General features: G+C 51.9%; 1 protein-coding gene and 1 long non-coding RNA gene across 2 annotated transcripts in view; one reads left to right on the forward strand and one right to left on the reverse strand.

Moving 5' to 3' along the window:
* Positions 1-9,019: 9,019 nt before the first annotated feature.
* On the forward strand, positions 9,020-15,674 carry LOC114061931. Its single transcript, XR_003572259.1, has 4 exons — positions 9,020-9,133; positions 11,898-12,084; positions 14,855-15,039; positions 15,457-15,674. It is a non-coding gene; the product is annotated as an uncharacterized LOC114061931 (long non-coding RNA).
* Positions 10,253-15,679, reverse strand: part of TNR (tenascin R) — a 30,623-nt gene continuing 25,196 nt past the window's right edge. The window contains exons 19-21 of the mRNA XM_027892885.1: positions 14,737-14,898; positions 13,244-13,407; positions 10,253-12,821 (exon numbers count right to left, since the gene is read on the reverse strand). Coding sequence (XP_027748686.1) covers positions 12,702-12,821; positions 13,244-13,407; positions 14,737-14,898 — 446 coding nt within the window. The 3' untranslated portion in view covers positions 10,253-12,701. The remainder of the gene's footprint in view (positions 12,822-13,243; positions 13,408-14,736; positions 14,899-15,679) is intronic.

Consider the following 15,679-nt stretch of genomic DNA (forward strand, 5'->3'; position numbering starts at 1 on the left):
CTGGAAAGGGGACACTGCAGCCAAGCAGGAGGTGGTGAAGCATCCCCATGGGAGGGGACACCCTGGAGGCTGCCCCTACACCCAGCAGCACTGTGGGTGCTGTGCACCCATGGATAATGAAGGATGTTTCAGCCCAGGCAGGGGGTCAGTGGTGGCCTTGGCAGTGCTGGGTTGAGGGTTAGACTCGATGATCTCAGAGGGCTTTTCCAACCTAAGTGATTCTATGATTCAATATCTTTAAACTGTGATCCTGGTTCCATTTGGATTTCTACCCCCACCCTTCACTTGCTGCCTTCTCTCCATCTCATTTCTTTTTTATCTCCACCTCAGGGATATCCAGGAATCACCAGATCCCATCTGCTCTCCAGTCCGGGGCTGAGCAGCCTCCGTGCAGCGTTGTAGTGCTGGCAGCTGGGCAAGCTGCGACTAGAAAAATATTTTACTGGAATTTTTCTGGTTGGCTCGAATCCTTTTGGATTGCAAAACCCCCCACACTTGCCCTCCTTGCCCTCCTTCATGCTCCAGAGCCGGCAGCTTTGCTTTTCCGCCTCAGCCTTGGCGCCGACTCGTCAGGGCTGCTTGACCCTTCGAGGCTGCTGGAAAACAGCCCCATGTTCCCAGTGCTGGGCCTTGGCAGCACCAGGACCAATGCTGTGGTGGGAATAGGAGGGAAAAGGGACAGACAAGAGGGTGGAGGAATGGAGGCAAGTTGTCTGCCAGCCCTTGCTGCCCTCCCACCTGCTGCCTTTATCCTCCTGTTGGGGCCAGAGGGGTGAGAGACCCCCAGAAACACACACTGTAGGCTACAGCTTGTGCTAAGTGCCTCCTTGTGGCCTTTGGGAGAGCATTTGTGTCCTGTGGGAAGCACTAAACCCTTTTTCCCTAAAGAACTCCTGATTGTTAACGCCATGAACTTTTCCCTTGGTTTGATGTTTCAGAATGAAGATCCCTGGGCTTTGCATCTTGTTTGTGGCTCATTGCATCCCAGCTTACCTCTCTCTGGCTCACCCCATCCTGTCCCCTCACCCTATCCCACCTCACTGCACCCCAGCTCACCCCATCCTGTCTCTCCCTGCCACATCTCACCCCATCCCACCTCTTTCCCCTCACTGAGCTGCAGCCACTCCCTCATTTGCAGCTACCAAATCCTCCTATTCAAACCACCTTCCCGGAGCATCCAGGAGCCACCTGGGTGCTGACAGAGGGACACCTGGCCCCTGTACAGCACCAGATAGGATAATATCACCTCTGAACCCCCCCTTGTAGGATCACCTGGAAATATTTATTATCAGAGCTCTCCAAGGGCGAGCATGGCTGGAAACAGCAGGCTCGGGGTGCCCATCCCTGGGCTTGGGGGTTGAAAGCCTTGTCTGTCCCCAGTGCCTGGGAGATTTGCTTTGTTCCCTGGGCAAACAGCCCTGCTGGGGCTCCAGCTTTCTTGTCACTAATTTAATTTGGCAGGGGCCTCACCGAGGGAGGAGCTGCCGGTCTGGGCACCTTCCCCGGATTTTTGGGGGCCCCTCTGAGCCTGGTGCTTCAGCAGCCTCTTGGCTTCAGGCAGGAGCATTGTGGTGACGTGGCAGAGGTGGTAGGCACTGACAGTGCTGGTGTCTTGGGATGCTGCTGCCTGTAGAGGAGAGTCTTGATGCCATCAAGGGTAGTGATACCATTAAGCCGAGTTGGGAAGCACTGGGTAGACTTTAAGAAACACAGAATTAATGCAAGAATAAACAAATATCATCAGTCAGGCCACTGTCTAATCCAGCATGCTCTTCCCCATAACTGACCTCTAAAGGTCCCTTCCAACCCAAACTGTTCTATGATCCCACAGTGGTCCACAGGAGATGCTTTGAACGAATCTAAACACTGTTTGATGCTTGACCTTGCGGATGTCTCCTGCAGCGAGGAGTTCCACGGCTCCTTCCCACATGGAGTGGATAAAAGGTACGTTTTTGGGGGGATTTTTGAACCTGCCACCTCCTGGTTTTGTTTGGCATGCAGCATATCTGGGCTCCAAGGAATAGTGCTTTGTTTCTCAGAAACTTCACTGGGCGGGAGGAAGCCATGACTCAGGCGCTGATGAATCACCGCAGCTCCTGATTATGCGTCTCCCTGCTTGCTGGTGCCCCTCAAGCACAGGAACTCAGTGAGCCCATGCCAGGCCAGCTCCTGTCACATCATGGGCTGTCGGTCTGAGCCCAGGCGTGGGACCAGCCGACAATCAAATCTCACCTCCAGCCCATTTTCCATCCATCCTTCCCCAACTCCTTATTTCCATGTGAGATCAAAGCCCTTTCCATACTGAAAAGCCCCCCTGATAATTTCCATTTCCTCTCAAGTTCCCTCAACCCCTAATTTAATTTGGAAAACACTACTCATTTTGCACTGAAAATAGAAACACTCTCTTGCTTCCCGCTTGTTTCATTGGATTCAGCTGATTTATTTACCAGTTTTCCCCATTACACAGCTGGGAGCTTCATTCCTGCCTTGAAAACACCCAGCTGGTACCCAGGGCCAGTTTATTTGGGCTTTTCTCGGCATGGTGGGATGGGAGGAGAAGCAAAGTGACTGCAGACATGATCACACCTTTCTTCCCAGCTGCTTCCTCCGCTCGTGATTTCTGTTTGCAGACACCAGTCTGGCTTAAAGTAAGCAATGGAAAACTCTGCTCCCGGAGAAACATTCCTCTCATTTTTCCCCTATGCTTCTGCCTTTTCCCCTCCCTCTCCCCCTCCCACAAAAAAAGCCTGCAGTTTAAACACCAAAAATAACACACGCCTGGTCGTGGGCTGGATAAAAATAGCAGCTCTTGGTATTTACTTTAGCAGCAGCAATGGGTTTTCTGGCTTTGGAGGAGAATGGGGAGAAGGGATGGGAAGGGATGCAGTGGGATGGTAACCCTTGGAGGGGAATATTTTGGGGACTGCTGCTTCATCCTCTCCTCTCCCTCAGTTGGTGCCTGGTGGGCTCTGTCCCCTCTGAGAAGGGGGGAGCTCTGGGGATGGGTTGGGCTCAGGTGTCCCAGTCCCACCTGGGTCCCACCTTGGGCTATTTTGGGGCTGCACTTAAGTGTTGAGGCTCGGTGCCATGTAAGGAGTGATGTGGAGAAATGCTGCTCTTAGGGGAAATGCCCCAAAACTGGTGAGTTTTTGGGGTGCCTCTTCCCCACCCATCGTCTGGGAGGCTTTGTAGCTGGGCTTGCTGAGGTGTGTCTGGATCCGTGGAATCACCCCTCCCTAGGGGAGAGGAATGCTGGGGTGGGGGGCGAGATGGGATCCTCAGGTGCCTCCTCAAATCCTGTTTGACACTTGTGTTAAGGAGGTTGGGGTACAGGGATCTGCGAGGGGGTGAGCAGGAGGAGGGTCCGTGTCTGCTCAGGGCACGTTTTGGTGTTCGGGAGGAGAGTGATGGGGCTTTGTGTTGGCTTAGAGCCGATTGTTCTGTGTGTGTGAGCCTTCAGGAACTCCTTCCTGAGGAAATCCTACGGGCAGCGCTGGTGGCAGGCGAGGGGGAGAGGAGACACCCCAGGCAGGAGGTGGGGAAAGCGCCAGGCATGGGCGAGTCCCGGCAGCGTGACGTGGTGCCTTCCCGTTCGGGAACAGCTCAAGGATCAGCTACGTGAGGGCCGGGGGAGGAAAAACCCATTGGTGAACGGGGGTGCTCCTTTCCTCAGCGTGGAATTGGGGTCACCAGCAGCTTCCAGGGGCTGGATTTTGTGGAAGGTGTGAACCAAAGGCACAGGAGGGAGTGATGCTCGGGCACAACCCGGTGCCCCCAAGGGACCAGCGTGTGTGCCCAGTCGTGGGAAGTGGTGGCTCATGCCCTGGAGCAGCCGCTCCTAGGGGTGTCCCACGTTAGATGAGTGTCAGATCTGCTCTGCCCAGGTTGATTTTTAGGTGAAAAACCAGTTGTGCCAGCTGTCCCCTCTGGCACAGTCCTTCCTTAGGCTCAGCCTCCTGGTGCTGAGGAGCGATCAGTGGCTGCCCCTTGGTGCCAGCTTCCCCCTGAGCCCAGCTGAGCCAGGCAGAGAGAGCCAATCCTGCTCTGAAATAATAAGCAACTGCCAAATTATTAGTAGCATTTTGATTATTTTCATTATCTGTTCTCCTCCATAAGCCACTTCCATGGGGGAAGCTGTTCCCAGAGAGCTGTGGTGAGCTGATGTCCCTCGGCTCAGGAACACATGAGGGTTTTGGCTGGTGGCATTGGAGCAGGTGGGATGTTCTGTGCTGCCCTTGGGGCTTCGCTCCTGCCTGGGAATGGCACTCTTTGACCTTTGCCCTTCACAGTTCAAAGCCTTCCTGCTCCTCATCTTGTTTGCTACCAGGGGCTGTGTGGGGAGGATGCAGCTGGGTGTCTGGGCTTGGTGGGCCCTCTCCCACCCCCCCAGGAGGGAACCGAGAGCGAAATGCAAATCGTGGTGGGTGAAAGAGGGGAAAAAAACACCCAAGGCCTTTCTCCTGGGGTTGTTTGGCCTCTTTCTGCCCCTCTGTGAGGGAGAGACGGTTCCTGTATTTGGAGGGGCAAAGTCCCCCTCAGGAAGGGGGAGAGGCAGCCTTGGGTTGAGGCTGAGGAACCGATACAAGGGGTAAGCAGGTGGATTTTGGCTAGTTTTGGCATGACTGGAGTGCAGCAAGGGGCCGTGGGATCAGGAGGAGGGACAGAGCCTGTGCCCAGGAGCAGGGGGACAATGCTGCTGTGCTGCTCCTCCAGCCCCATCCCCTCTGCTGCTCCTCTCCCAACTGCCTGCTTCCAACACCTGCTCCTGAAATTCTTGCAGGGAGGATTTCCCACTTCATCCCCCTCCTTCTCTCGCTTTTAGGGAAGATTTTTCTCGTAACCGTTAGCAGAGTTACTTCCTTCAGCCCCCTCTTTTGCTGTGATGTCACCAAATGCAGGGGACAGCGTGAGGACAGGGGTGTGTGTTGTGGTGAACAGAGGCAGCTCGTGCTCCCACCACATCCTGGTGTGCTCTGCCCTGCTGAGGAGCAGTGCCTGGGGATAACCTGGCTGGGAGCAGGAGGATTAGCCATGCTGCTGGGAATAAGCCTGCTGTGGGAGGGCTGCAAACCTTGACATCCCTGCTGACAGCCCAAAAGAGCAACCCAAAACACTGGGAGGGAGAGAAGTGCTGCTGTCAAGATGTCCCTAATCACAGCCAGCATCTTGTCTCAAATATGATGTATTTGATGAGGATATTTTAGCAGCCTTCCAGTGCCTAAAGGAGCTCTTAGGAGAGCTGGAGAGGGACTTTGGACAAGGGCCTGGAATGACAGGACAAGGGGAAATGGCTTCACACTGACAGAAGGCAGGTTTGGATTGGATATTGGGAGGAAATTGTTCCCTGTGAGGGTGGGGAGGCCCTGGCACAGGTTGCCCAGAGAAGCTGTGGCTGCCCCATCCATGGAAATGTCCAAGGCCAGGTTAGATGGATCTCTGAGCAGCCTGGGCTAGTGGGAGGTGTCCCTGCCACAGGCAGGGGGTTGAAACTAGATGGTATTTGAAGGTCCTTCCCAATCCCACTCTAGGATTGATTCTATGCTTGTTGAAACAAGTTGGAAGCAGAAAAACTGCTGGCTGTAGTGCAGGGAAGGGGGATGATAAACCTGTGGGCTGCTACTCACAGCACTCCTCACCCCAGGGTTGGGAGACAAATCAATGAAATTTAAAAGCCCCACATTTAGATTTGATTAAAAGAGATAATTCATAACTTTTTTTTACACTCTACATAACTAAGCTTTAAAGCTCGTAGCCCCAGGAGTTAAAAATATAAAAAACGGGAATGAGGATTTTAAAGGGATGATAAACACATCCAGTCTTACGAGGGGGAATTAAAATCTGAGAATGTTAAAGATGGTGCTATAAAAATCCCATCCCACAGGGCATAAAGCAACTGTGAATTCGTGGCACAAGGCTGCCCCTTCATCGACCTGCTCCAGCCTTGCTCCTGCAGGCATTGCCCCTCCTCCCCCTGTGCTCCTGGTTGAGTGTTTCCCTCAGGGTTTTTGGGGCTGAGGTTGCAGGGTGTGTTGCTGGGAATGTGTTGCTCGGGCTCTCTGGGTTTGGGATGGATGCCCAAGGTCCTTGCTGAGGACCTTTGTACACCCTCCTGATGTTTGCTGGTGGAACAAAGTTCCCGAGCATCGCTCATGCAAGAAGGGGACTTTGTAAGAGGGCTGTGATGAAACATTTCTCTGTATAAAGTGCAGATGGGGGGGGGGCTACGATGCTCTGCGGGGCTGGAAGTGCCCGTGGGGGAGTGTGGTGTGCCTGGGAAGGCATGCTCCTTGGAGAGCCTGGAAATGTGAGATCCCACCACGGGTGGTACTGCATGTGTCTAGATATGGCTTTGAGCTGTGCAAGGGCAGAGGGGGCTGGAGCCAGGAGGGCACCTGTGATGGGGCAGGAGCTCCCCAGGGGTCAGTGTAGGGAGCAAAACACCCCCCTGGCTAAAGGAAAACTCAGGGTGCTTAGGAAAGGGCTTGTGCCAGCCCTCACCCCCTTCTTATCCCATCTGAAACACAGAGATGGTCTGTGACTGATTTTGGGAGGTGGGTTATGGTCCAGAGGGACGCTGTGGCTCCCCATGCACCTGCCTTCTCTGGGAGCCAACCTCTGAGTGACATGTGCCCACCTCTTGAGATTGGTTATTGCAATGGGAGGACTGTGTGTCCCCCAGGTGAGGTGTTTTTGGGGTGCTCACATGGCCCCAGCCGTGCTCAATGGGGGGGTACAGTGGAGGGTGCTGCTCTCCTCTAAGGAACCATAAATGAAACCCACTGAGCCAGGCCAACTGCTTGGCCAAGTTTGGCCAGACTGGGATGACAGGTACTGGTGCAGGTAACCCTTCCTCCCCATCCCAAATCCATCTCCATCCCCTCAGCTCCTCCACCCACCAGGGAGAGCCACCTGGGCTTGCCTGAAGGGTCTCCCACGGCATTGCCTCCCTTCAGACACAAAGAAGTTTCATTTAATGCAGATAGCTGAGTCTGAGTCCATCAGGCTTGGCTTTGGGTGTTCCAAGGGTCGTGACCGCCGTGGGGCATCCCCACGCTCACAACTTCCCTTTCTTGTGTCCCGCAAATCGGGCCGAGAAAGAGAAGTTGAGAAGCTGCTGCAGAGCAAACTGCCCTGTTTTGTCTCTCGGAAATTAAATTTAGAAAATATCGAAGTGCTCTGGCGGAAGAGCTTCTTTCAGGCTCTCTCATCCTGTCTGGCTACGTGTCAAACAAGAAAACCGAAGATGAGGAGGTTTAAATAAAGTCTGTGTGTGAAATGAGGGTTTCAAAATCTTCTGGAAGTCATACTTGTCCCAGCGAGTTTTTTGTTTGTTTGGTTTGTTTTTTTTTTTTTTGCTTTCCACTGGGATCATGCTCCTCTGGAACTAGCCTTCCAATCTGTTTTTTTGGTGGGGTTTCCATCAGGTTGGGAATAGATTGCTGTTTAAACTGGGAGAATGGCTTTGACTGAAGATTTCAGGGTTGTTTCTCTCTGCTCCTGAGCATTCATACCACGGCATTGCTTTCTCTGGCTGGAAACTGCAGAGCCAAGAGCCTCTCCAGCTTGTGGGAGCAGCTAAAATTATTACTAAAACATCTCGTGCTGGGCTGAGGCCAAAGTGCAGCTCCCTGCCTTCCTGGGGTTAACGGACTGGCTGCGCTGACCTGACTTTATGGTCACTTTATTGCTATTTATTTTAACAGGATAGTTGGGGCAGGGGGGACATGGGAGTCTCTGGTCTTCCCTTCTGCCCAAGACAGCCCTGGGGTCGGATGGGGTTGCTCAGGACTTTCTCCAGCCTGGTCTTGAGCACCTCTGAGGATGGAGATGCCAAAGTTGGGCTGCCCCAAAACTTCCTCTGTTTTTTTTATCCCACTGCACGTGCTTGGTGTCTCAGCTGCTGTGTTCCTCCAGGTTCCAAGGGGAATCTGTGCTAACAAGCCCCCCACACTCCTTCTACCATGGGATAACCAAGGATTAGGGACAGGACATGCATGGCATGAGGTCAGGGCTGTGGTGCTGCTGGGCTTGGATGTCCCAGGGCCCCGTTCCCACCCCACTCCTGGACAGGCACACGGCTCACTCCTTCAGTATCTTTTATTAATGTATAGAAAATGCATTAAAAAAAGGAACTATACATAGCCTAAGAGCGGTCAGGACTAAAAATACTAGTTAACAATGGTTAACAAGCGTCGATCCCATTCTCCGAGCTACGTTCTCATTACAGGCTGGGGAGGGTTGTTTAATATATTATTTATTTATATTATTTATTTTATTTCTGCATTTCTTTGCTTTCCTCTTCCCCCTCATTTGGTTGCATTGGTTTGTGTTTAAGTTCAGCAGAACCTGTCCAAGGCAGTTCGTTGCCTCCGTTCTCCCTCCGTATTTATGGTTTTAATTTTTTTTTTTTAATATATTAAATGCATTTCCAGGGTAACACAGGGGGCTGCTTGTTTGTTTGTTTGTTTGTTTAGGTCTTTGTGTCCCCCTCTTTCTGAGAAGCCACTGACATCTGGAGAGCTGCAGGTAGGGTATTAAGGTGGGTCTGGGCATCAGGGTCTCCCCAGGGAATGGCCTTTCCCTTCCCCTTCCCCCCAACCTCCCCTCTGGAAGGGGCAAGGAGCTGCCACCACCATCAGGGTTTAATAAGGAAGGGGGAAGGTGACCCTGGAGAGTGCTGGTGGTTCCCAGAGGGCTCTGTTGTATTTAAGGCCATCCCAGGGTGCTTGGTTTGCAGAAACAGGGATGGGCTTCTTGCTTGGCCCCAGGACAGAGCCCTTTGTTAGCAGCTGTAAGCATGAATTAAAGGGGTTTTTATGGGGTGAGAGCTCTTTGCTGGCAGTGTCTGGTAAAGTCAAAACTTGTGGGTGTTTCTGGGGCAGGCAGGGGGTGTGTGGTCACCCCAAGGTGCAGTGGTGGGGACATACCAGGAGGGCAGCTCTGGGTTGGGATGAAGGCATGTGCTGGTGTGGTGATGCACCAGGCAGGTATTTTGGCTCCTGCTGTATTTTGACAGGTCACTCTGAGCCTGTTGTGGGCACGGGGACACCATTGGCTGAGCCCTCACCTGCCACACCACTGGGGATGAAGGTGGCATGAGCTGTGCTTTCCACACCCTGGCACTTCACCTGGGGTAAGCGTCACTTTGGGAAGGAGGGAAGAGGTTGGAGCAAGGGTGCATTTAATCTGGTACTACACTTTGAGATGTCCACAGTAAAGTACTGCAAAGATAAGGAGTAGAAGCAAAGGCTTCTCCCCAACCTTTGTGTGGATGCTCTTCCAGTATCCTCCTGCCAAAACCTACCTAACCTTGGGGAAAGCCTGACCTCTCTCCTCAAAACTATTAGTTTATAAATTGCTGTCTTGAGGATCACTTTGCTAAAAGCAGCTTTTCCTTTCAGGACATTTCTTTTTTTTCTTTGGTTATGTTTTAGTGCAGTGTGCGTTGGGAAGGTGGGCTGGGAAACAGAGGGAAATGAAAACTGGGCAAGAGATGGGAATCCTGTTATGTGAGGTGGCATCTCGCAGTGGATTGAGGGGCTTGGGTTCCTTTGTGGGCTCTGGGACAAGCCTGGGCCACCCGAGCCCAGGATGGAACAGCAGAACCACCAGAGCCTGTTGATGGTTCTTGTGCTGGAGCCAAGGTCTGTCCAGATGAGCACTGCACAGAATCCAGGCTTGGTTTCTGGGAATTTCAGGGCCAGACTTGTCTGGCTGGACAACGAATTCATAGAAAGAGTGATGGAGGGTGAGGAGAAACTGTAGTTAATCACCTGCCCTTCTGCAGCATCAACACAGCACAAATCTGTTTGAAATTGCTGTCAGAGCTTTGTCCAAAAAGAAAAAAAAAATTCATCAGGTAGTGAAGAAAAATGAATTTCTGGAAAACTGTATCTTGTTTGTGGGCAGTGTGAACAAGGGACAATGGCCCAAATGACCGGGTTGTTGTTGCTGATTGTGTGCCTGGGCTTGGGTGGGGTTATCACCAGGAGAAAACCATGACCTGTCGAAGTCTTTCCTTTAAAAGATTTTAGCAACTGTGTTTCACCAAGACAATGGAAAGACAACACCCTGGAATCATGTGTGAGGTCAGGGACCAGCACTTTCATATAATGGCATTGGAAGGTTGGATATTGTCCCCAAGAGTGTCCTTCATACTCAGCTATGGAGTTGGGTCCACTGGGCCAACTCATCCTGGTTACAGGACTTGTAAAAGGGATGACAGACACAAGGAAGGAGGGAGAGATATATGTCAGTAAACCTGTGTAGAGAATAATCAGCCTTTTTGAGGATCTCCTTTTGAACCTCCTGGAAAAGCTTGCCGTGCTTTGATTTTCTGTTTGAGTCATACTTTTGAGAAGAGCGGTTTCTTGCCTTCAGCTTGGTTATGAATGGTGAGCTGCAGATGTTTCCACTCATGTCTTTTCCTTCCACCTGGGTAGGTAAATAAACAGCACCATCCAAACCAGGTGGTGAATGCCAATCCCTGCTCCTAGTTATAACCACTGCACCATACAGCTTTTCTTAGGACACTTCTTGCCTATAAATTCTTGATGGTGTTGGGAAAAATTGCTCTGCCGATCTACTAAGAGGCTTCTTAGTTTTTAATCTGTTCCATCTGCTGCTTTTTGTTGGCTCTTGGGACTTTAAAATAGGGCTGGGTGCTCAGGATGTGTGACATGCTGCCATCTGTGACACTGGACATGTCCTGCAAGAGATCCCATCACCTGCAGCCTCTGACTGACCTGTTCATCAACTGCTTCACTTGTTGCCCGATTTGATGCTGATGGGAAGTAAGAAGAGATGCCTCGTTTACATGTGAGATGTTGCTGAGCTGCAGCATCCTCTCTCCAGGTCAGGCTGCAGCTTGTAAGCTGGCCATGTGAAGGGCTGGGCCCTGTATCTAATCCTGCCCTTGGGGTTAGCTGTGACTCCGTGTGCCAGGACGTGGCACGGCCGAGGAGGCTGCACTCCCCACTTAATGCCCCTCTTCAGCTCTGCAGCCGTGGTGAGTAACGTCAGGACATCCAGGAGCGTGGCCGTGAAAGAGACACTGGCCTGAATTTATAAGCTACTGCAAAGATGCCTTTATGTTGCCATCTGGAAGATGCTCTTGAGACAAAGCAGCTTCAGTGTGATAAAAAGAAAACGCAGTGTTCAGCATTTGTAATGCTGCCCTGGCTGCCAACCCAGCGATCAGCTGCATTGTCCTTGGACGTGGGGACGCGTCCCCTCTCCCAGACCAGGCCAGTGACAATGCCCAGCATTGATCAGAGCCCTCAGCAGAGGGGTGACTTGAGTGTGGTGGCCATTTGGGCTCTGTGGAGGTGGTGTCAGTGACAACTGAGCACAGCCAGAGCTATCCAAAGGGTCCATCTTCCTTGATACAGGAGAAGTTAAGGATGGGAAGAGCGAACTCATCAATTCTTCCAAGGGCCTTGAAGTGCTCCAAAATCTGAAAGGACTAAGCCTTTCTTCCAGGAGGGGAAATAGTTGATTCCCTGTTAGAGAGATGGTGATACCAAGGCACTGAGATTTGTGTCCCTCTTCTGATGGCATAGAAAGAGGGATGCTGTAGGAGAAGGAAGGGAATGTGAATTCCTCAGCTTGCACTTCTCTTCCCTTGGCTATGTTGTCATCATTCCCTGTGTGCATAGAGGTCCACGAACAGGAGCACCTGGGCTGTGACAGCTGTTGGCTTCAGCCTGGGCTGGGGTTGTGTGGTATCTTTTGGTTGCTGCTCCTTGAGACCCTTTGGTTTGGGACCAATGACCTCGGTGAGAGAGAGCACGGCAGAAATGTAGAAATAGCAGAGGAAACGGACCCTCGGCTTTGGGGCCACAAGGAATGATTTTTCTCCCAAGTCTTCTAATTTAAGTCCTTTCTTCTGCCTCAAGCTCAGCATAACCCAGGCTGATGTGCACCTGGAACGGGATGAATTCAGCTCAGAGGAGTGGATAATGCATGTTGGGGCTGGTGGAGCAGCTCTTGTTCCCCTACACCCCGTGTCCACAAGGATGACTTTGGCTGTGGTGGGACCAACACATGAGCTGGGGACTCTCTGGAGTTTGCCTACATATGCAGGTATTTGCCAAGCCCCTCTGGGTGGGATCTGTGAAAACTGGGGATGGGGTGAGCCTTGTGTTTGCTCATCCTCGCTTGGTCTCCATGTGTTCAGAGACTGCCCCCAGGGGAGAGATAGGCCTCTGCCTGCTGGAAGGGTTGTGTCTACAGGATGGCATGAAGCCTGGGACCTCCCTGCCAGGAGGGGACACAAGGCAGGGAGAGGATGGGCACCCCTGGCCGTGACTGGGGTGGAAATGGCTGCACCGAGGTCCCTGTGGGGAAGGTTCCTGCCACAAGCCCTATGACAAACATTCTAACAGGGTTTGCTGGGGATTTCTACGTCTTTTAAAAAAATATCAAAAAGTCTGTTCCTTTCTCTTTCTTCTCATGTTAAGGGTCAGAGTATTGGGTTAGGGAGACTGGAAATTTGGTATTTCTCTGGGACAGATGCAAAGCAATGAGGTCTTCCTTTTCCCACGGCCTCTCCTCGTGCCGTGGTTCCCTCCAGCATTTGTGAGGGGCAGGTTGCTATCTCAGACGAGTAGTAATTTTTTTTTTTCCCTTTTCATATTATAAAATACAAACAAATGACAGAAAAGGTCAGGTGGTGGGAGGCAGGAGGGGGTTCAGCTGGCTCAGAGCTGTAGGGACCGTCGCTTCCTCCCAGAGACGTTCCGGTGGTTGTAAGGTCGCATCTTCATTTCCACAAAGGGGATGGAGAACTCATGGCCTTTCCAGTGGTACCAGTTAATCCCCTGGCAGGAGGGAGAGAAAGGCAGAGGGTAAGGAAAGACCCTAAGAAGAAACTAGAGTGGGAGAGGAAGGAAATAAGGTTGACTGCTGTAGAGAAGCCGGAAGGTAGAACTTGCTGCAGCAGAAGCAAGAAACTCTCCTGCTGCTATGGCTTGATTGTTATTTTAATTCGCTGCTCAAAGGCTCCTGATCAAATTTCATGTAGGTATATTTTTTGAAGGCAACACAACAAGATGCCACAGGAAATGACCATGGCAGCCACTCTGAGGCACAAAGTATCAGCTCCCTTCGCTCCAGCTGGTGTGGGGTCACCCCAGCAGTGCCCCCAACCCCGGTGCAGTGACCACACAGCCCCAGCCCCAGGCTAGGCTTGCTGTCACGTGCCCCTAGAAGAAATGCCAGAGGGTTTCAGCCCTGCCCTTACCTGGCTGTGCCGGGACTCTCCGTACTTGCCGTTGAGGTTGGTGCGGTGGCAGTTCTTGTACCACCAGGCCCCTTTGTAGGACATGGCACAGTTGGTCACGGCCACGTCATTGTCCCTGTCCTTGGTGGAGAAGGGGCGGCCCTGGTGATAGGTGAGGGAGTCCCCTGTGGAAAGAGAGGCCACTGAAGGTGATGGATTCTGAGCGATCCGGTCTTTACACCAGGAAATTAGGATACTCTGGTTATGTGGTAGCCTGCCAATCAAAGGCTCAAGCAGCTGACAGTCTGGGAATAACATGAACTGGAATTGCTCACAACTGGTTCATCTGAGGTCCTCTGCTGTCTGTTTAGGATCAGTGCAGACCATAGCAAATCTCAGAGGCTGCTTATCTTTGTCAGATAAACTGCTATATGGGTTTGGATCTGAATCTGAGTGTTCCAGAAATTAATTCAATTCCAGATTTTAGCATCTGTGATTTCCTGAGGCTTGGCTCTGCTATATCACTTCAGGATGCTTTCAGCCTCTTTCTTCCTGGTAGCCAAAGGGAGTTTTTTTCTCCCAAAGGAGATCCAGCATTCATGAACCAAAATGCTTGGCCACCTTTTCTCCCTTAGGATAAGGGGAAGAAGTTTTGGGAAGGTGTGTGATGTCTTATTCCACCAAACACCAATCTCATCTCACCTCCTGGCTAAGGAACTAGAGAGCTGCTTTTGGGTGAAAGAGAGGCCAAAGTGAAATATGGTCATTATTACAACTGGGTGATGTCCTTAGAGGAGACATTCTTAATACACTCCCTGGTGGTCCTGAAAGTTTCCTGTCGCATCTCTTCCAGTGGCTGCTGTTAGGTACTGAATAGGAAAATTCCTCCATCTCAGATATGGTGTGGGGTTCCTTGCTGAAGTACATGGTGGTGAAGTTTTGTCATGGAGGCTTGTGCTGGGCACGTCTATCCCAGCTTAAAGGGCTGCAGTTGTTCCCCTTTCCCCCTTCTTGGGAAAGAACCCCCCCCCCCCATGCTCTTCCTCCAGCACCCACTGTTTTTTGGTGGGCAAAGCCTAACTCTCCTGCATCAACCAAGCAAGCAGGTGTGCCAGTGTCCTTACAAAACTGGCCACTGTTTGGCCTCTACATGAGGAAATGACGCAGAAGCTTTCAGATTTTTCCATAGCTGTGGAAAGGCGATAAATACACCCTCCAGCACGGCATCAATAGCCAGCTGCCGTTACTGCCAAGTGGGATGGCACCTCTGATGACTGCCCTGGTTATTTGAACAGCAGTGTCTCTGATATTAAATTTCTAATCCCCAATGGAAAATTCCCTGTGCGCTCATTGGGATGTATCAGCCTGGTTTACATGATGGACCGCGGGAAGGCGGAAAGGACTATGGGTTTGTGTCTTGCTGCTCCAACCAAGTCAGCTTTGCTGTTGGGATTTCCTTTACAGCCTCAGACCCCCGGGGCTCCCAAAGATCCCTCCCAGCCACGAGGCTGTACCTGAAGTGCCGTTGTAGTCCCCGATTCGCAGCTTGTACAGGCTGCGGGAGTCGCCGACGGAGAACTTGTCGTAGTAGGCGTAGGCCGCTTCCTGGCCGTCCCTCATGTCGATCCGCAGCTCATAGCGCCCCTGGGACGTGATCTTGTGGATGTTGTCCAAGCCTGTGGAGGCAAACAGTGAAACACCTGGTGAGACCCAGTGCCTGGATCCGCTCCGGGAGCAAACAAGGAAAGCTCTAGGCAAATAAAACAGCTGTGGGAAACGAGAGCGAGGAGAGGAATCGAAGACCAGCAGCACTTCTGGTGAGTCTGTGTCTCTCCTGGCACTGCTGGGGCCTGAGCTCTCTGTCCTCACTCAAGTTTCACCTCTGTGCCTAGGAGACAGGAGTTCAAGGCCCAAGTTTAGCTTTCTCCCTGCTACTGGAGCTGGGAGCCTTCAGCTGAGGAGCCCTGGTGCTTCTTATGTTGCTGTTTAGCTCCTGTACAAGCCAGAGTGTGTTTATGCTGCAGGGCTGGCCTTGGCTCCTGTTCAGGTTTTGGGGGAGCACACTCAATTTCAGAACTGTGCTGGGTCTCCCACTCCCTCCTTTCCTACTTTCTTTGGAAAACTGCCTTGCTGGCCAAGGCCATGAGCTGTAGATGCCACCAAGGCAATCTGTAGTCATGGAATGATGGGGTTTGGTCCATGAAGAGTCCCAGCATACCCCTTTCCTCTTCTAGGATGAGCAAGTCAGGGAGCTGCTGACCTTCACTGTGTGCTTTTATGTGACGCGTCCATGAGTGTCTTCTAATGTGAAGGGCAGGGAATGAACAGAAGGAAAATTGTCTGAGGGAGGGAGTAAAGGAATGTGGTGAAAGGCAAGGAGCCAACAGCTGGCACAGGTGAGCAGCACAGGGAGCTTGGGTCTGACACCTCGATGAAAGACAACCAGTGAAGGTCATA

The sequence above is a fragment of the Empidonax traillii genome, unplaced genomic scaffold (genome assembly GCF_003031625.1).
Source record: "Empidonax traillii isolate 1590-97213 ecotype Southwest subspecies unplaced genomic scaffold, ASM303162v1 scaffold372:size565953, whole genome shotgun sequence".
Lineage (NCBI taxonomy): Eukaryota > Metazoa > Chordata > Aves > Passeriformes > Tyrannidae > Empidonax > Empidonax traillii.